General features: G+C 39.7%; 1 protein-coding gene across 1 annotated transcript in view; it reads left to right on the plus strand.

Moving 5' to 3' along the window:
- Nucleotides 1–20,486, plus strand: part of COL1A2 (collagen type I alpha 2 chain) — a 35,997-nt gene that overhangs the window by 12,999 nt on the left and 2,512 nt on the right. The window contains exons 13-50 of the mRNA XM_037508037.2: nucleotides 239–283; nucleotides 563–616; nucleotides 717–761; nucleotides 1,111–1,164; nucleotides 1,680–1,778; nucleotides 1,890–1,934; nucleotides 2,039–2,137; nucleotides 2,552–2,605; nucleotides 2,717–2,824; nucleotides 3,188–3,241; nucleotides 3,333–3,431; nucleotides 4,343–4,396; nucleotides 4,853–4,951; nucleotides 5,334–5,387; nucleotides 5,857–5,910; nucleotides 6,057–6,110; nucleotides 6,366–6,419; nucleotides 7,361–7,405; nucleotides 8,859–8,957; nucleotides 10,034–10,141; nucleotides 10,836–10,889; nucleotides 11,801–11,854; nucleotides 12,549–12,602; nucleotides 12,705–12,758; nucleotides 12,855–12,962; nucleotides 13,329–13,382; nucleotides 14,097–14,150; nucleotides 15,401–15,562; nucleotides 16,271–16,378; nucleotides 17,027–17,134; nucleotides 17,506–17,559; nucleotides 17,645–17,752; nucleotides 17,925–17,978; nucleotides 18,351–18,458; nucleotides 18,934–18,987; nucleotides 19,113–19,220; nucleotides 19,546–19,804; nucleotides 20,201–20,385. Of these exons, the coding sequence (XP_037363934.1) occupies nucleotides 239–283; nucleotides 563–616; nucleotides 717–761; nucleotides 1,111–1,164; nucleotides 1,680–1,778; nucleotides 1,890–1,934; nucleotides 2,039–2,137; nucleotides 2,552–2,605; nucleotides 2,717–2,824; nucleotides 3,188–3,241; nucleotides 3,333–3,431; nucleotides 4,343–4,396; nucleotides 4,853–4,951; nucleotides 5,334–5,387; nucleotides 5,857–5,910; nucleotides 6,057–6,110; nucleotides 6,366–6,419; nucleotides 7,361–7,405; nucleotides 8,859–8,957; nucleotides 10,034–10,141; nucleotides 10,836–10,889; nucleotides 11,801–11,854; nucleotides 12,549–12,602; nucleotides 12,705–12,758; nucleotides 12,855–12,962; nucleotides 13,329–13,382; nucleotides 14,097–14,150; nucleotides 15,401–15,562; nucleotides 16,271–16,378; nucleotides 17,027–17,134; nucleotides 17,506–17,559; nucleotides 17,645–17,752; nucleotides 17,925–17,978; nucleotides 18,351–18,458; nucleotides 18,934–18,987; nucleotides 19,113–19,220; nucleotides 19,546–19,804; nucleotides 20,201–20,385 (3,117 nt within the window). The remainder of the gene's footprint in view (nucleotides 1–238; nucleotides 284–562; nucleotides 617–716; nucleotides 762–1,110; nucleotides 1,165–1,679; nucleotides 1,779–1,889; nucleotides 1,935–2,038; nucleotides 2,138–2,551; nucleotides 2,606–2,716; nucleotides 2,825–3,187; nucleotides 3,242–3,332; nucleotides 3,432–4,342; nucleotides 4,397–4,852; nucleotides 4,952–5,333; nucleotides 5,388–5,856; nucleotides 5,911–6,056; nucleotides 6,111–6,365; nucleotides 6,420–7,360; nucleotides 7,406–8,858; nucleotides 8,958–10,033; nucleotides 10,142–10,835; nucleotides 10,890–11,800; nucleotides 11,855–12,548; nucleotides 12,603–12,704; nucleotides 12,759–12,854; nucleotides 12,963–13,328; nucleotides 13,383–14,096; nucleotides 14,151–15,400; nucleotides 15,563–16,270; nucleotides 16,379–17,026; nucleotides 17,135–17,505; nucleotides 17,560–17,644; nucleotides 17,753–17,924; nucleotides 17,979–18,350; nucleotides 18,459–18,933; nucleotides 18,988–19,112; nucleotides 19,221–19,545; nucleotides 19,805–20,200; nucleotides 20,386–20,486) is intronic.

The following is a 20,486-nucleotide window of genomic DNA, read 5'->3' on the forward strand; positions in this document are numbered from 1 at the left end:
GTAAATAATGCTCAGAAATAACCTCTCCCTACAACTGTGGTATTATCTAAATAAAAATCCATATTTTAGAATTTTTTTTAAAATGTGTATATTTGGCATATTTGAGTAACAATGTAGGTGTGTCACAACTGTTGCAAAATATATAACTAGGTTGCATTTAATAGGGTAAAAATTACCCAATCAGAAGAAATAATCAATATATGTAATGATCAAAACTCAAACTTCCTTTTCTATATAGGGTGAACCTGGTGCCCCTGGTGAAAATGGAACTCCTGGTCAAACAGTAAGTATTGGTTCCTTTATTGTAAACCTAAATGTGTGCACTCTGCAAGCTGGAGCTTCTTTAAGTGCTCTTTGCCAGCTCCCTCAGCAATGTATTCTTTCATATTTTTCAAAAAGTCTTCTGTTTATTAGTTGAAATCCATTATCTTTTAGTTGGAGTTAGAATTAAGTCTATTTCTAGTGAATTAAGGCACATACTAGAAATTGGGCAAAGCAAATGATGCCTATGATTTGTTTTAAGTACCAGTCTAAATTTCATTGAAAATATTTCTGTTTCTAGGGGGCCCGTGGTCTTCCCGGTGAGAGAGGTCGTGTCGGTGCCCCTGGTCCAGCTGTGAGTGCTTCCATTTTTATTCATTTTTAGCTTAAAAGATATCTTCTTGTCACTACCATTTCACTTTCTTCTTGACTTTTTCTGTTTATTTTCTTCATAGGGTGCCCGTGGAAGTGATGGAAGCGTGGGGCCTGTGGGGCCTGCTGTAAGTTTTTATTCTGAAGAATTGTGAGGGGTAGAATATGGGATGGGAACTCTCTTCTTTATTAATTTCCTTTAGAAATAACACCTTCAAATATCCCATAGACCTTTTGAAGATTCTGTTTATAAGTACTACTGTCCCAGGTTTTTGATTGATGTATAAAGTAAAATCTACCCCATCTTGGACACCTTGAATGTCTTCCACTTGATAAGATGCTAATGACAACAGACGAGCTGTCAGTTTTCTCTTTGCCAGTATTAAATAAATTCAAGCCATGTTTAGTCACTTCAATCTTCCTTTGTTGTTAATTTCCCAGGAAAAAATGTCTTACCATCTTGTATTTTGATTTTAGGGTCCCCTTGGGTCTGCTGGTCCTCCAGGCTTCCCAGGTGCCCCTGGCCCCAAGGTAAAAACACTCGTACCATTCTCATTACCTTAATAAATTACCTTGTGATATAAAAAATAGCGAGATTGTGTTTGCAGATTGAGCGATAATTACAGAACCGGTAGCTTAATTAGTCTCTCCTTCAAAATGAATATAGAATAGTCAGTTTTCTTGCTCCCAGCTTGAAATAGGTTGTCTCTCTGTACTTAAGCATTATGAGCATAGATATAGATGGTAACATGGAAATTGATTTCATGGGGTCCCTCTGGATAGACTCTCAAATAAGTTTGGACTGACTCGCTGAGAATCAGAGTCACTACAGCAGAGAGTCAGAGGAAGGAATGTAGCAGTGGTGGCCAAGATGGCAAAACCAGGCCAGGAACATAGAAACTCAAATCCTAATCTTCTGGTACCCAAACAGATAAGGGAAGTTATTGCTGTTCTGAAGAAATTTCATAAAACGTGATGTCCTAAAGACGGAAATATGCTGTCTCACTCTTTGCTGGTGGGTGCCTTAGTGTCATTCTCCCCTGTAGGGTGAACTTGGAGCTGTTGGCAACCCTGGTCCTGCTGGTCCCGCCGGTGCCCGTGGTGAAGTGGGCCTCCCAGGTGTTTCCGGCCCCGTTGGACCTCCTGTAAGTGGCTGTCATCATTATTCACCTCGTGAGTGGAAGGGAAAAATAAAAGAATGAAAGAAGAACAGAAATACTTATATTAACTGATTTCCTTCTGCCTTCTCCCCATAGGGTAACCCTGGAGCCAACGGCCTTACTGGTGCTAAGGGTGCTGCGGTGAGTAATGGCAAAGGCTAAAGTGCACCTCTGTGGTTTTCAAGTCATTTTAGTGGGTGTTGACTTTCCCTCATCATGGACCATCCTATGTTTTTCCTTCCTAGGGCCTGCCCGGTGTTGCTGGGGCCCCTGGTCTCCCTGGACCCCGTGGTATTCCTGGCCCTGTTGGCTCTGCTGGTGCTAGTGGTGCCAGAGGACTTGTCGTAAGTGGGCATGACTGTGGCTCTCATCCAAAAATTATCATCCAAAATGCCAGCTGTACCATCATGTCATCACCATCTAGGCTTCTTATAGTTTTGTCATTCTTATTTTTTACCCCTTGGCATTTCTAGTTTGTATTTCTTCAGTATGTTCATGTAGGTGCACTTACCCCGCTCCCTCCAACACACACATGCACAGATCACCCTAAAACATTACCCAAAGGTCAGTGAGGCACATTTCTATATCAGTCTTGCCCTCTCAACCAAGACCACTTTCTGGAAGTTGTTTAAATACGAACATTACTTAGAGATCTTGAACTTCTCTTTACCTTGATCCATAAATATTCTAACATGTATGTCTGTCAGAAAGTTGTAACAAGTATTTGTCATTTGATCACTGTTTTGTTTTGGATCTAGGGTGAGCCTGGTCCAGCTGGTTCTAAAGGAGAGACTGGTAACAAGGGTGAGCCAGTAAGTGCTCTATATCATAATTTTATGCAGTTATTTTTTTTCAATCCAGGTCCTCTAGCTGGATATGATATAAACAATGCTGTCTTCTACTCCCCCTTTTTCATTAAACAGGGCTCTGCTGGGGCACAAGGTCCTCCTGGCCCTAGTGGTGAAGAAGGAAAGAGAGGCCAAAATGGAGAAGCTGGATCCACTGGCCCCACAGGACCTCCTGGATTGAGAGTAGGTTCCAAGTACTCCTGATCCCAGATACACTAGCCCTTCTTTGGGAATTGGTCAGAATTACGGAATGCATTTGCTAGATGAAGGAAGCATCTGCTTTCCATCTGGTTTATTGAATCAGTGACTCTCAATTTGGCGTGTTTTAAAATGGGTCTGGAAACAGTGTTGACCTACTTCAGCATAATGCCTCCTCCACACATTCCTTTGGGGTTTGGGTGAAGTTTTTTTGGCTTCATTTGTGTTCACATCTCCCGCTCGAGGGGATCAAGGTTTCTTGCATGCATGTCACGTTTCAATAAACATTGCCCCGTTTGATTCAAAGATTTTCTCCAATGCTCTTCAGCTTCATGTTTTTTCTCCCAGGGGAATCCTGGTTCTCGTGGTCTTCCTGGGGCTGATGGCCGACCTGGTGTCATGGTAAGTTGTCTGTCATGCAGTTCCTGGGAACGAACATGGTGTTATGTGTCGTTCACTCCAGCAAACACCCCTGTTCCTTTCTATTTAATAGGGCCCCCCTGGTAGTCGTGGTGCAAGTGGCCCCGCTGGTGTCCGAGGTCCCAGTGGAGATTCTGGTCGCCCTGGAGAGCCTGGCCTCATGGGACCCCGAGTAAGTTGCAAACTGAGCACACCTGGCACTATTTCCTTTTTTAAAAAAAAGGCTACTTAGTATTTGAAGACAACAGTGAAAAAAAAATCAAAGGTAAATTGGTAAGACTTGCCTACGGTTGCCTTTTTAATTTGCCTTTATCAAAGCTCAGTGGATATTTTTGCAGATTTGGTTATTTCATAAATATCAGGTTTATTACTTGATACAAAAGCTGTGAGGTTTTTGGAAGAATAGATTTATTTCAATATATCCAAATTAGGTGGGTTCTTCTATCAGCATGAATCTTTAATCTTAATTTGTGAGTTTTATATAAGGTGTTCATGAAACATATTAGGACTATACATTATCAGTTTATTAGATTCATAAGTGAAATCATTTTCCCAGCAATCACAAAGTGCTGTAATGTATTCAGCATCACACTAGCTGTGGAGGGTGACCTTTAGATCTGTAGACACTCTAATCCATAGCAATAGAGTAATTTTTTTGCCTCCATCATCTCTAATGGATGAATACCAACTGTAATTGTACCATAAACAAGTAATAGAGACACCAAGTATAGCAATCAAAGAAAAATCCACTTTGAAAATTGCTTACAAAAAGTATTTGTTTTTCTGTTATGAGGTAAATAACATGACACATTTTGCCTATATTGTACATTGCTTAACTGTTTCTTGAGCTATCTGTAAATGGACCCCTTGCATTAATATTCAATAAAAGTAAAGGCACAAGAAAGAAAAAAGAAAGATTTCAAAGCACTTTTCATACCTCTCAGCTAGTGGCTAATACCCCTAGTGATTTACCCTAAGCGATAAAGAAGTGGGAGAAAATGCTTGTGTGAGAATTCAATTAATTGGAGGTTCAAGTATATGCTTTAAAATGCCAATATGAAAACATCCTCATTTGTTTTATAGGGTTTTCCTGGTTCCCCTGGAAATGTTGGCCCAACTGGTAAAGAAGGTCCTGTGGTAAGTATTGCTCATTCTTTATTTTATTTTCAAGGAAGCTTATTGCACCCTTATCAAGTCTATTCTGTGGCTTATTTGCACATGAACACAATGAAAATAAATATCAGCCACATATATCATCTGGGAACTCAAAGTAATAGATTGTAATTACAGAACCAAATGAATACATGACTCAAAGAAGAAATGGAAAAAAAAAGACACGGCAGGGAAAATTGAAGAGGGCAATAGGGTATGAAAGAGAAGGGGGAAAGGAAAATTGTGTGCATATAAGAGGGACTTGGATGTATGTTACCAACATCCTATTTCTACAAGGAAAATGGATTCATTACTTATTGACCCTTTCTTCAGGAAGCTCTATGCATTCGGAAAATGATTGTTTCATCCCATGGCAGGATAACAGGCTTGAGATTGTGAGACCCTGTTTGTGCATAAAATTTAAATCAAGTCTGCTTTCAGGGCCTCCCTGGTATCGACGGCAGGCCTGGACCAATTGGCCCAGCTGGAGCAAGAGGAGAGGCTGGTAACATCGGATTTCCTGGACCCAAAGGCCCCACTGTAAGAATCACCACAACCTCCAATCCCTCCTCACTTTTTGGCCATATTTCACCAAGCCTCTAGTATTTCTCTCCTGCCTCAGTCTGCTCTAACTCAAGAGAGTCCCTTTCAACACAGGAAAACCGCACATCACTTGCCACATTTAAAGTTGACCCCCAGAATATCTTTGTATACCTGCTGAAAATCCAGCTCCTGTGTCAACTCAGGGGTACCTTGCTGCGTATGGAGTTGCATGGGATGGATCACACCAGTGTGAACAGAATTCCAAGACTAGGAATTCCCACCCTTACCCCACTAAAAGCAAGCACGAAATGAACACTTCGAAATTGCTATGGTTAATTTAGCATCTAATGTGTAAAGTATTTTTTACTATTTATTATAGGGTGAGCCTGGTAAAAGCGGTGAAAAAGGTCATGCTGGTCTTGCTGGTCCTCGGGTAAGTGTTGACTTTTGTGCAGATATAGCCAAGTAGTATTCATGTAGGCCACATACAGCCTTTGAGGTCATCTAATATCCCAGCACTCTCTTCCCAAATGACATCCCCAAGAGCCCTTTACCATCGCTAAATACCTTCCCTCCCCACACACTTGTAAGATTGTGAGCTATAACAAATCAGAATGTACACTAAATCAAAAATATCTTTGGGTACACTTAGTTATTTCATTTGTTTTGCAATTAAGTGACAACAAATATGCCAGCAATGTTCTCTGGCCTTCATAAATTGCCCTCCCTCCATGTACTGCCTGTAAGCCCCATCAAGAGCTAGTAGGAGGTATTCGGACCTAGTCACCCAAAAAGAGCCTTATTCAAGCTAACATGACAAGCTGATTTTAAGGAAGCAACCCCTGAAGCATTACAGCATCTTAAACTCCCTGAGTCATGGGTCTTCCTGTTAAATATTTTAGGGTGCTCCAGGTCCTGATGGAAACAACGGTGCTCAGGGACCTCCTGGACAACAAGTGAGTACTTTTGCCTCTGTTACTCCATGCTATACTAAAATGAATCTGCTCTCACAAGATGACCAGCTCTGTTTTCCTGTCCAAATATGTAGCTCGGCAGTCATGTGTTAGACATCTCTGTTTATGTTCTTCCCTATCACTTCCAGGGTGTCCAAGGTGGAAAAGGTGAACAGGGTCCTGCTGGCCCTCCAGGCTTCCAGGTAAGTCAATAAAAAGATCCAGAATGCTCAGACTACTCTGTTGTAATTCACCCTACCACTCTCTCCCACCACACAGAACGTGATTTTAGAACTGAAGTAAAGAAAGGTACATATTTTCAAGGCAACTTTTGTGTAATGCTTTAATAACACACAGTAGTTGGTGACCATATTGATATTAGGTAGCTCCCCAAGCTAGTTATTAACATCCCCTTTGATTAGAGTAATAAGATTGAGAGTTGTATTTCTTCCTTGTAGGGTCTGCCTGGGCCCGCAGGTGCAGTTGGTGAAGTTGGCAAACCAGGAGAAAGGGTAAGTAAAACAGATGATAGTCAATTTACCTGAACTTGGGACTTTCTCCCTTTAATACCTTGCTGCAGTGCAATTATAATATACAAAAGGAAATTTTATATTTCACATGATAATGATAGTGTTCTGTATATGTTGGTACCAATGAAGAAAATAAGCCACGTTAACTCACATTTGTTCAAATTACTTTACGAATTGAATAAAACATCACATTATGGAAGTAAAATATGTCAATGAAAATTCCATTTAATAGCCTTACTTTTTATATTACTCTGGAAATGTTATAATACAAATTATCTCCTTCCCCATAGTGAAAAAGTAAATGCACTGATTTTCCATCAAAGTAGACCCTGAAAAATTGCTTTTAATGTTTTTCTTGGCATTCAGACATGACACTGCTGTCCACAATCAGGGCATGAGTTCTGAATCATTTTCTCTGTAATTGTGATGAATGTGCCTCAATTCAGTTACATTCTGTGGCCTGGTCTCCTTTGTCAACAGTGGGGCACATTAAGGAGACAGCTGGTCAGTAATAAAGGAGATGCACTTGGGTATACAATTAACTAGGTAATGTGCAGAATATGATCATTTCTATTAAAAAAGCAGTCTGTTATGTAGCTAAAAATAGGTAATGTCTGATATTGTTCATCATTATTTATCATATTTTCAAAGGAGAGAGTCGATTTTGTCACTTTTTAAAAATCAACAAAAGGGAAACTTAGATTTTCTGATACCATATTCTGGATTAGATAAATCTTTGATATCAATGGAATTTTTACTTTTTTGGTATCATTCCATTCACAACTGGAATTTCTTTTGTTCCTAACAGCCCACATCTTAAAAACGCATCAGCTTTATTTCATGCTATGTTTCAACATCACGATCATAAGTTGATTTAGATAGACATACATTTCATGCTTTACTTACTCTCATGTTTGGCATAGGGTCTCCCTGGTGAATTTGGTCTCCCTGGTCCTGCTGGCCCAAGAGTAAGTGCTACTTTATTTTCATAAATTTCTGGGATGTGATTTTAAAACTAATAATGCCTTCTTAAAACTATGGATGATCCTGCAACAAGTTTCTGACACTCCTCAGTAGTCAAACGCAGTCTGTAAAGCACATTTAATTTCTAAATCGGTAGTAGACTTTTTAAATTTGTCATATTTTCTATTCAAAAATCCCACAGTTATAAGAAACTAAATGAACTAATGCATGTATTATACCCAGTGATTTATATTGACAAGTATGATATATTTATGATAGTGGATTGACTCAAGCCAAAGAAAAATAATATGTTACTAAGATTTAAAGTCAATTTCTGCATGTGTGTTGATGTTCAAAGTCTAAAGCTGAAATCATGAGTCTGCTCTTAAAAAGAAAAAAGAAAATCACAATAAATAATAAGAGAGATTTAGTTTTTCCATGGTCATTAAAATAATGGGTATGTGAAACCATCCCATATTTATACCTATATGTGGAATATAGAGAAATCAAACAAACGTTCAAGAAAAAGACAGAACTTGCAAGCTGACCATAGACCTGAGGCATACAGCAGGGGAGGGAGGGCAAAGGGTCAAAACATGGCAGGGAAGAGCACAAGGTACTGTTGTGATGATTCATGGGTATTACGGTTGTGGAAGATCTATGGGGAATATACCTGAGGGGAGAAATCAAGTACTGCCCCAAAATTAACAGTGATGTAAGAAAATGAGTTAATTAATTTAATTAAAAAATAATAATGGGTATGATTATTTTGCCCCTAAAATATCTCATTATGTGTTCAGTTACCATTTACCTAGGATATCTAAACAAATTTAGTGTCACAGAATCACAGTCCTCTTGAATCACGTTATAACAAGGACTTTTGAAATAATTGTAATGTAAATTTACATGTAAAGTATTCTGGGCCAAAGAATGCTATGTCACAGTGATATTTACATGCAAATTGGGAAATAAGTAGAAAAATAGATAGATGATAGATAGACACATACATAAATACATACGTACATAACAACTGTTATGTCATTACTACATGTAATTGTAAAAAGGACGCAGAGAATCTAAAAACATTGACTCTTATTTACACCTAGCATTGCTTTTTACCTAAAATGGCACAATCTTTCCCTTTGAGTACTATGCATAACTGGCATCTCTTTTTTTGCCCGTGGATTTGTGACAGAAAAGAAAAGTAAATTAATTCCAATGTTTGAATACCATACCATACAAGCAACAAATTCTGGAGTTGTAACCACAACATTAGATCTAAATGAGACTAGAAATTCATCATCCCTTCATTTCACTGTAGAGAAATTAAAGGGGAAATTATAGTTTACTAATAAATGACAGAACAAGGACTGAGAAGTTAAAGAGTGAGCTCTGGTGTGTAAAACGTAGTCTCTGAAGGCAATGAACAATGCAACACTTCTAATTGCCTTTTTACAGGGCGAGCGTGGTCCACCTGGAGAAAGTGGTGCTGCTGGTCCTTCTGGTCCTCTAGGAAGTCGAGGTCCTTCTGGACCCCCAGGGCCTGAAGGAAACAAGGTAAAAGTTCCTGTCACATATTGCTGGTCTGGCTCCTTTATAGTAGGATAAGTAGATCCATTATAATAGTAAAAAAAAAGTGTTTTTCAGATTTTGTATTTGTTTCCAATTCTTGCTGATCTCCAGCTCTGTTTAAACTAAAAACATCGTATATATTTAGACACTCTTCTCAAAAAAAAAGTTTAATTTCTCAACTGATCCTACTTCATAGAATAAAATTTCAAAGAGCTATCCAGTAATCAGAGAATTTATAACAAAATTTAGCTAGACAAAATTTAACTCTGCAAATTTGTTTCAAAGTAGTTTGTAGTTTAGATTTTAAAATAGATGGAATTACATGTTTTAGAAAAAACATTACTTCAACCACAATAAAGAGAAGGCAACTCATATTACTTCTGAGTCTTATGTTAAAGGGAAAAAAACTGTAAAGATTAGTTGTAAAATGCTATTTTTGATATGTGGAAGGATATTGGAAAAACATAAAAACAAGGTAAGAAGGAGAGAGGAAATCAGAAAGAAATGTGCCTGTATGAGGTAGTACTTTCAAAAGGTTTTATCTGAGAAACTAGTCAACAAGTTTTACGCACGTTGGATTGTGGGGTTTTTCATAAAAATAGAACCTATTGTCCCCACTCTTATAAGAGAATAAATGTAAACATCTCCCCAATTGAAGTCTCCTTCAATATTTTCTGTCCGGCCTAAGAGACATCCTTGAAAAATGTTTGCGGATAAAAAAAAAAAAAAAGAAAAATGTTTGCGGATAAATATTTTTACATTCTGCCTGCCATTGTCCTATCTTCTTCTTTTCCATGCTTGCCTTCCTGAAGAGGATTGAGAGCAGGTTATAGAAAAATCATGGCCACCCACTCCTACTACTCTCTTCTCTTTAGTCACCGTGTCTTTAATAGCATCTTCCTTGGCTACATTGTCCTTCCTTTCAATAGACCTCTTTTGTGTCCCCAAGCAGGCAGGAATGCTATCTATTAAATGTTTAAATTGGAATCCTTCAAGAATTTGAGTCTTCATTTTCTTCTTTTGCCCCTGAAATAATTGATTTCACATGTGCTTGATTCCAGGGGGAAGCTGGTGCGGTCGGTGCTCCAGGCGCTCCTGGTGCACCTGGTCCTGGTGGCCTCCCAGGAGAGAGAGGTGCTGCTGGCATACCTGGAGGCAAGGGAGACAAGGTACCCTCTGAGTGTTGGACCTTAATACATGTTGTTGATGACCTCTAGCAAAGAAGGCTACACAAGGACATTCAGTTTTTACAATTCTAAGCAGGTGCCCTGGTGGCATTTTGATCTCTATCTGTATCCACTTCCCTCTGCCACGTAGCACCTACACATTTCTAAAGTCACTAATCTGGCAAGAATCCTTGCTACCATGGAATTTCACGCAAACAGATGGTGTTGAGTAATACATGAGGCTCATTTTAATGCCACTAACAATAATGCTTCATCCTGCCCTAATTAATGGGAAGAAACTATATTGAACAGCTGTCAACCGTGCTGCTGCATTAGTTATGCCGTAAGAGTGATCAGGCACTGAAGCCCATTGTGATGTTGCCTTATAATTCTGTCCACATGAATTTGTACCTTGCTTGATTATGCTTCAGGAGGGTATATGGAAATTAGGAAAGAATATTTAACAATAATCTGGAAAGAATTATTTTTTCCCCTCATTCAACATCCTTAGAAAGGTAGGGAACTAAGACATTACTAAAGATCTCAAATGACTAAAAGATTTACAGCATGTTCTGTAAAAATACATGATATTCATTTTGATTTAAAGAGTGGGGATTGAAAAAAGAAAAAAAATAATTGATAAAAATTAAAATTGGGGCTTGAAGAACAAAAAGTTGCTTTTGCTTTGTACTTTCAGGGTGAAACTGGACTCAGAGGTGAAATTGGTAACCCAGGCAGAGATGGTGCTCGTGTGAGTAGAATTTTGTTTACTCAGAGTGTTAATTTCTTTTTATTTTTCACTCAATTGGCATTGAGAAGTTTTCCAAAATAGAGCTAACAAAAGAAGGATTCAAGTTTAGTAAAGTAAAAGAATATTCCATTCCTTCCTGGGTCTGTGACTAATAATACCATATTACAGGTTCCAAAAAGAAAACTCAATAAGATTTATCCCTTTGAAAATCATAGCCTGAATTCTCTATTCCACCTAGTGTTACCTATACCAAGTATGTCCTACAGATCAAAAGCTCTAATTTGAATAGAACTTTAAATGACTGTTTACATTATTGTAGGACTTAGGGGAAAAAATAAAACAATAATTCCACTTACATTTTAAGAAGCCAGAATCCCTACTAAAGTCCTTCTTAATCAGATGTATGCCCTAAGAATTTATGACTCAAAGAGCAGCCCCAAAGATGAACTGTTAGTGCCATAAGGATGCTAACAACGAGCCCATAAAGGTGTAAGGTAGCCTTGTCTAGAGGGTTGGGCATTGTGGCTCTTCCAGAAACTACCTCAGTTCTTTCTTCCCACCTCTTCCTCAGAACACGTAACTCCCTGTAGCACATTCATAGTAGTGTTTCCTCTGAGTCGTTCAATGCTTTCGGTTCCAAACAATGCTGCTACCCAGGAAATGTTACAAGAGCAGAGAGTCCAGATCTCCCCAATTCCTCACCTGCCCTAGACCTACACGTTTCTATCACCTTCATGACTGAGATATCCTCTAGTTAGAACTGAAATACACCAGAGGCTTTCTTAATGTCCACCCGGAGTGTGTAGGCAAGGTGTGCAGCACCAGTACAAGTACAGTAAGGGGGAATGGCAAGGGTCATTTTGATGATTTGGTGGTATTACTAGTAAGACTTGTTTTCTTCTTGGTACTAGGGTGCTCCTGGTGCCGTTGGCGCCCCTGGTCCTGCTGGAGCCACTGGTGACCGGGTAAGCATGCATTTTCACTGAGTAGCAACTCTGAGCCTGTAGCAGTATCTAAAATTTCCTGCCTGCTGTAGCCCCAAAGAGCCCCGGCAATTCATTTTTATGACTTGGTATAAAACCCACTTATTTAAAAACCCATCTGTTGTGACTGGCAGCAGGAAACAAATGCTGTATATTTAAAGTTCTCCTTCCCCTTACTATAGATGTGCCAGCTATCTGATCTATACTTTAATCCCTATCGTTTGTTTTAAAGTCCCTGTTGCCCATTAACAAAATCGTAATGCACTGAGCCTTCTCAAAGCCTCAATTATAAAAAATCAATAAAATACATAGTGTGCCCAACTCACATCAAACAGTCCACTTAAAATAGATCTTATTTATTGTATTGCACAGATAGCAACAAATAGATCAGCCCTGTGTCCATCTAAAAATTAAAATGTTCTCTTCCTGGTATTGTGGGTACTGATTTATAGTGTTTTGCAAGTGTACGACCAATATCACTTCAACCCCCAAAATGAATACAACATCAAGCAGAGTAAAAACCCACTTTATCTTATTAGGTGATATGTACCTTAGTCATCTCTTCTGATGCAACTGAAAACTCTAAAAGAGTCCACGTCTCGCACCCTTCCCTCTCCTAACCTCTTTGAGCATCTATGTGAAACACATTAACAAACTCACCTTTGTCTTATTATAGGGTGAAGCTGGTCCCGCTGGTCCCTCTGGTCCTGCTGGTCCTCGTGGTAGCCCTGTAAGTAGAAAACTGGTCATTTTGGACACTCATACTCACAAATTTTAGACATCAATGAAGCTAAGATGGCTTAGACATCTTTAAATCCCTTCTCCCACTTAGGGTGAACGTGGTGAGGTTGGTCCTGCTGGTCCCAATGGATTTGCTGGTCCTGCTGTGAGTATCATGCAATGAAGGTTAATCTGAAAACATCTCAAGTGGGTGAGTAGAATTAAATGGAACACTTGAGCAATACCTGTTCCTTTCCAACAGGGTGCTGCTGGCCAACCTGGTGCTAAAGGAGAGAGAGGAAGCAAAGGCCCAAAGGGTGAAAATGGTGTTGTTGGTCCCACGGGTCCTGTTGGAGCTGCTGGCCCATCTGTAAGTTGAAGTCACTGGTGGCTAATACAATTTGTGTAGTTACCCATGAAATCTTTTAACTCAACGCACATTAATCAAGTGCCTAGTATACACCAGGGCCTATACTAGCTAGAAGATGACTTTAAAAATAAAAATTAACATTTGCATCCTGCTTTACAATTTATAAAAGTCTTCTTCTTCAATAACCCCATAAGGGTCATAATAATGAAGCAAGAACATTTAGTTGAAATGACACAGATAATAATTTTTTTTTTATTTCTATATTTTCTCTACTAGCCATGGGAATGATTCCTTTGAAGGAAAGAGTGACATTTATAAGAATTGTTTTATGATTTGACCCCATCTTTTTTGTTTGTTTCTATTTAGGGTCCAATTGGTCCTCCTGGTCCTGTTGGAGGTCGTGGTGATGGCGGCCCCCCTGTAAGTATTTACAGTATTTACTGATCACTTTTCTTTCTTAAGAACCTATTTAGGGACAACTTGAAAGTATGCTCATTTTTGGTGTTTGGACTATAATAAAGAAACCAGTGAGAATAAAGTTAACTCTATTCAGAGAAATTCTGAAATTAAGATCAGGTTCATGGGATATTAACTTAACATTCTCACGAATGTTATTAATGTTAATCTCAGCTGGAACTCAGTGTGGTTTATATCCCCAGAGATCCAGAGCTCCCCAGGAATGAACTTCAGTGACTCCTTCCTTCTTTCATTGTAAAGTTAATGCTCTAGGTCTTTTGTTGTACCTTCCTCTGTAAATAAAATCACTTAGTCAGCATCCATTCCTTATCACCCAGCCAGGTTTTTAAGTAATGATTGCACATCAATGAGCAATAATGGCACAGGATTTTAGCATCTTGCTCTTACAACCATTAGATAATATGTTGGCATTTCAAAAGACCCACCGGAGCCTTAATGCAACATATTGGGTGTTGCAACTGGCAGCACACTGATCAGAAAGGCGTGTGGAAATGGAAGGTGTTCAAGACCCTGCTTAAATAATACCATTTAAGGCTGCACCTACCTAACTCTTGGCCCATCCTTGGCTACATGTATTGAGGGGCTACCAAAGAAGAAATTTCCATATGATGCCTAGAATTGGCACCAACTGAAATTTCCATGTGCTTGCGTTCTTAGGGTGTTACTGGTTTCCCTGGTGCTGCTGGACGGACTGGTCCTCCTGGACCCTCTGTAAGTAAATCATTTCAAACATAGGTCTTCACTTACTCTAGCTAAAAGACTTGGCCTCTGGTAGGAAACTGGTAAGAAACTCTCTATGAAAACATGCTAATAATATTTTGCTATTACTTTCCTGGTCTGAAATCAGTTTTTCTGACCCATTAAAGCCAAACCATCACAAATTACATTGTACAATATCAGTTTAAGAGGCTTTTATTCATGGGAACACAAGTTCCCTTTGAGGGGCACGGTCTCTGTTAAAAATAAAAACAGAACAGTTTTAGTCACATATCAGATATTTCTATATCTAATTACCCTTTATGGCCAACATTCTGCCTCTGTTGTTAAGGTATAATTGTTCCTGAATTTAAAGGTGGTTTAGCCTCTAATTTAATTCTGATTCAGACTCTCCTGTCAGGACTCAAGAGAATTTAATTAATTACCAAGGATTAAGTCTTCCGGTTAAGGTTTCAGGGAAAAAATAAAATAGCAAAGATGTTGATTTCTTGGAATCCTTTACAGGTTCATAACAGAAAATTCTTCATTCCCTGTAGGCATTTAATTAAACCTAGTTGAGTGCATACGTGATTCCTCAATTATGAACAAAATGCCAGTATTGACTTTTTCAGAAAGAAATGAGCATAGTCATCCAAAACTCAAAGTCCCATTCATTTACAACTAACTCTGAAAATGCTCCATCGTTTCAATTGCAATATGCCAGGTTATGGGTGGCACAACATTGCTTTTCCTCACAGGCATTTGCCATTGCCTCTCTCTCAGTTGTTTACTTTATCACAGTCTCAGGAAGAGAAATACGGGAGTTCCTTCTCTCTGCAAGAATGTTTAAAAGTCTAAACATTTCCTAATATGGCCAGGATACTATTTTATTGCTTCACATTGTTTGCATCTAAAGCCTCCCCGGTGGCGCAGCGGGTTGAGTGCAGCGCTGTTTGATTCCCTGCTGGCCAGGGAGATACCCACATGGTGCGGCAGACCTCTTCTGTCTCGCCCACTGCTCCCCTCGGCAGTGTATTTCAGTCCGTCTGCCTGTTCCGCTCCCTGCTTTGTCTCTGGTGAATCCTCTCACCCTACTGTGCCTCTGGCCTGTACCCCAGTTCTTATATAAAAATTAATAAACATAAAAAAATAATAAAAATAATAATAAAATTCTTGAGCCTCTGCTCAAGGTCTGTGATGATTAACATCTCTTCCAGGTCCATGATGATTAACAGAAAATAAATGACTTGTACATTTGCCCTCAGGGTATCACTGGCCCTCCTGGTCCCCCTGGTGCTGCTGGTAAGGAAGGGCTTCGAGGTCCTCGTGGTGACCAAGGTCCAGTTGGCCGAACTGGAGAAACAGGTGCATCTGGTCCTCCTGGCTTTACTGGAGAGAAGGGTCCCTCTGGAGAGCCTGGTAGTGCTGTAAGTGATTTCAGACTCCTCCTTCTTCATACCTTGTGTTGAAGTAAAATGAAGCCCTTACAGAATTCTTCCAGTGGCATATATCTGTTGATGAATATTACAGATTCTCAAGCAGAGCACTGTTGAGCCAGGAAATTTGTTCAGCAGCTGTCGAGGTGTCATATTTTTACTGGATGAGGATAACAATAAATAAAAGAACTCCACTATTTTATCAAAATGGCCCTTTAAGGTGATAAGGGCACATTGCTGGTACTGGGATTAGAATAGAATCCCAGTGCCGTGGTCATTGTACTGTAAGTTAATCAATCTCAGTTAACTATCAGTTTTTTAACCTGAATTGTCCAGTATGCTACTCTGAATGTTCCTTATCAGACTTGGTTCAGTTAGAAGCCAGGGTCAAAATTGCTTCCTTGCAAAAATCCTATAAAAACTATTCCCTTACCGCAGATGGTTCCATTGAACTCAGCCACATGGTTTTAAATATTATTCCATTGGTTTCAAGGAGGAACTAGGTACATGGAAATATACACGCTAAGACATAAATTCCTTGTCATCACCAGGAAAAAGATGTCCAAGGAGACTTCCTACTATAGGAGGTCCCTAGTCTTTTTCTAAATTGAGGATAGCTCATTCTCATAGTCCTCAAGCCTACCTGTGTTATCTGTTAGGGTCTTACCAGTAACACTCAGTATTTTACCTCTTTTTCAGGGGCCTCCTGGCACCCCAGGTCCTCAAGGTCTTCTTGGTGCTCCTGGTATTCTGGGTCTCCCAGGCTCCAGAGGTGAACGTGGTCTACCAGGTATTTCTGGATCTATGGTGAGTGTTTGACACCATTCTGATTCTCATTAACATAATAAAAGATTTTAAAAGCTGCCACTTCAAATGTGACAGATTGATCACTGAATAACTCCACTTAAGATTTTTTATTCATGGCATTTCTTTACACAGATCACATGTCACTTATCTAAGAAGCTTTAATACCACCTTACTTAGACACATGCTATAAAGATACAGCTTAGCATTATGCAGAATGATTTTTGTTCTTTTTACATGCTTAAGAAGGATATAAGCTTTAATTGCATTTACTCCCCTGCAATATGAAATGCTGGCATCATTTATCCTGTAGGAAGAATGAAACTCTGGAAGTTCTGAATCATTCCATTAAACCTTATATGTGACAGCAGCTAGGAATCTTCTCATCTCCATAAACTCTTTCAACTTTATGAATTCATTTCATTTAAGATATCAGGTGAAACTAGGCTGACCTTGTTAAGAGCATCATTCCCAAATAACATAAAGTTGACCACCTGAGTAAAGAAGAGGATGATACTTCTTTCCTTTTTGTCACTAATTCACATTCCATTTATCTTCTCAAACTGGAAGCTTTTGACCGAGGGTGTTTGGAGGAGAGTGAGATTAGCATCCAGTTTAATAAGACGTGGTTTATCTTCTCTGCCTCTTTAGGGTGAACCTGGTCCCTTGGGCATTTCTGGTCCTCCTGGGGCTCGAGGTCCCTCTGGTGCTGTGGGTAGTCCTGGAGTCAATGGTGCTCCTGGTGAAGCTGGTCGTGATGTGAGTTCTAACTCGTATTTTATGGAATAATACTGAGGGGTGTTACATTGTGTGTGACTTTATGTCCTGAGCTAAAGTTCCAAGCTTCTGAACGTGATATCTACATGCATAGAGAGCTTCTGGTAGTTCTATAATATTACATGCACCAAGAGCTCCTAGTATTAAAAATGTGGAAAGTTGCTTGGGCTGGGAATTAAGTCTTTAACTAGCACACTTCAAAGTTGGACCAAAACATTGAAAACAACTCTTAAAAAGATATAGGTCAGCAGGTTCTTGGTCCTCTATTTTAACAGTGTAGAGGGGTTCACCATTAAGAAATGGCACGCAACACAGCCTCACTAAGTACCTTCACTGGCATGGTGTCTTCACAGGGCAACCCCGGGAGTGATGGTCCCCCCGGTCGTGATGGTCAGCCTGGACACAAGGTCAGTACTCGTCTTTATCTCTCTATCTTAAATATGATTCAAGTAGAGGCCAAAGTGAAGCTAAGCTTGATTTTGCCTTTGGTAGGGAGAGCGTGGTTATCCCGGCAACATCGGTCCTGCTGGCGCTGTGGGTGCACCTGGTCCTCATGGCAACGTGGGTCCCACTGGCAAACATGGGAACCGTGGTGAACCTGTAAGTTTCTAAACAAATGCCTGTCCTTTGATGCAAATGCTTGTCCTTCAATGCTGTCATCCTCATAGGCTTCACTTCTGATGCCTTCACTTCATGCTTCGGGACAATAGGATCATGGGAGGAAGATCTTGGGCTTGGCTAATGAATTGCATTTTTCTTTTCCAATTCACAGGGTCCTGCTGGTGCTGTTGGTCCCGTTGGTGCCTTTGGTCCAAGAGGTCCTAGTGTATGTACATGGCGAAGGTTTTTTAAAAATTGACATATAGAGAGGATCGGTCCAGACTGCCCATTATGAAAATAAATGCTTTATACACTAAGCTTTATGGTATTTAAAAAATTTTAGTCTGCATTGAGCATTGCTACAAGTAGCTTTTAATTCCCTTCTGTTTGTTTGTATTAAATAATCAAAAGCACTGGCCACTTTATGGACACCTCAACTAAAGCAGATTAAAGAGAGAAATGGCAGTGACACCCACATAGCTTTTAGATGTTTGCATGCCTTGAATTACCTCCATATGCAGTTTAAACAGTATTGATGAAGAAATGAGTGCCATATTTTAAAGAAGGTAAATGTCCTGTTTTTCTCTCTCCTTTATAGGGACCACAAGGTATTCGAGGTGATAAGGGAATGCCTGGTGATAAGGGGCCCAGAGGTCTTCCTGGCTTAAAAGGACACAATGGATTACAAGGTCTTCCTGGTCTTGCTGTAAGTAAAATGGCAACATCCAGCATGTGTGCAGATCTAAAGACCTTCAATTCAGAATGTTCACCTTCAATTTTTTACTGCTATTATTCTAAAATGTCCTATATCATATTCATTTCCCATCCTCCGGTTAACTCCATCTCTCCAGAGATAATGCTATCTCATCCCAACACAATGAGGTGAGGGTTAAGGGAGATAGAAATATACATGTATTAAAATCTCCTGGCAACAATGTCCTTCAACCCCACTTAAAATAAATATCATTAGAGGAATGACTAATATTACACTGCTGAAATGGCTTGTAAAAAAAAAAATAATTGAATATAATAGACATAATGGGAGAAAAGAGCCCCATTTTACATTTTCAATGTTCTCAATTCAGAATCCATTGAAACTAAAGTTTTCCATCCAATTAAAAAAACATCCATTGATTAATGCATGATCTAAAAGTGTGATTTTTCCTGTTCTCTGTTTAAAGGGTCACCATGGCGATCAAGGTGCTCCTGGTGCCGTGGGTCCTGCTGGTCCTAGGGTAGGTCAATATAAGAGACATTTACCTCTGAAATTGAGCCAACTGCAAGCAATGAACCCCAAGGCTTTTCCTCCCCCTTGCAAGGTTTTGTTGGCTCGTGCAGACTCAGTGTCCTTCTTTCTTAGGGTCCTGCAGGTCCTTCTGGCCCTGTGGGCAAGGATGGTCGCAGTGGACATCCTGGTACAGTTGGACCTGCTGGCATTCGTGGCTCTCAGGGTAACCAAGGTCCTGCTGTAAGTATGATTTTGGAAAATAATAAAAGGCATCCTTGACCTAAAAGCTATATCCTTCAGACTAAACTAAGACAATTATGACACATTAAAGTACTCCCCCACTTCCATATGCTTTCTAAAATATGTAAATATTATCTGGATAGAATGAACTTTTTAAACCCTTCCCTGCATGTACACCTGGGAGCAAGTTATTTACATGAACTTGATTCTTTTTTACTTATTGGAACATGCTTTTGTGTCATGCTCAACTGAAAATCTGCTGTCATTGTCGTCTTGGAATGTAATCCAATACAAACTCTCCTCTCTCTCCCTTTCACCTTTGCAGGGCCCTCCCGGTCCCCCTGGCCCTCCTGGTCCTCCTGGCATAAGTGGTGGTGGTTATGACTTTGGTTATGACGGAGACTTCTACAGAGCTGACCAGCCTCGCTCACCACCTTCTCTCAGACCCAAGGATTATGAAGTTGATGCTACTCTGAAATCTCTCAACAACCAGATCGAGACCCTTCTTACTCCAGAAGGCTCCAGGAAGAACCCAGCTCGCACATGCCGTGACTTGAGACTTAGCCACCCAGAGTGGAGCAGTGGTAGGTCAAGATGTCTAAGCCAGACTGACCTCTCTCACAAGTTGGACTTTTCAGTGTTCCCACTGACATTTAGAATAAAAAGGGTTTTGGGTAAAAATTGCATTATGTGATGAAATTAATGAAACATCATTTTCTTCTCCCAACCAGCACCCATTCTCAAGCCCTCCATATGTATTTTTGCCTTTTCATGCTAATATGTGCCTGATCTAATTTTTCATGGAGGACCTGTCTAATCTCGAAAACAGCCACCTTCTTCCTGTTTCATGTGCCATGGACAATTTAACAGTAAAATCAAAAATGCAACTTATGGGAATTAAAATCTTTGACTAGTCATTACTGGCACCTGTGCCCCATTCAATGAGAGAGTTTATGCTCTGGGTCTTGTTTTCTTAAAAGGTTACTACTGGATTGACCCTAACCAAGGATGCACTATGGATGCTATCAAAGTACACTGTGATTTCTCTACTGGTGAAACTTGCATCCGAGCTCAACCTGAAAACATCCCAGTCAAGAATGGGTACATAAATTCCAAGGTCAAGAAACATGTCTGGCTTGGAGAAACTATCAATGGTGGTACCCAGGTGAGGGATCCTACGAACATTCCTTTTCCTGCTAAATAATATTATTAGGATTAGTTTGCTTTTTAATTACCTGCATTTTAGTCCTTTACCAAAAATAGGCT

Source organism: Talpa occidentalis, unplaced genomic scaffold (genome assembly GCF_014898055.3).
Source record: "Talpa occidentalis isolate TD23 unplaced genomic scaffold, MPIMG_talOcc4v2.1, whole genome shotgun sequence".
NCBI classification, from domain to species: domain Eukaryota; kingdom Metazoa; phylum Chordata; class Mammalia; order Eulipotyphla; family Talpidae; genus Talpa; species Talpa occidentalis.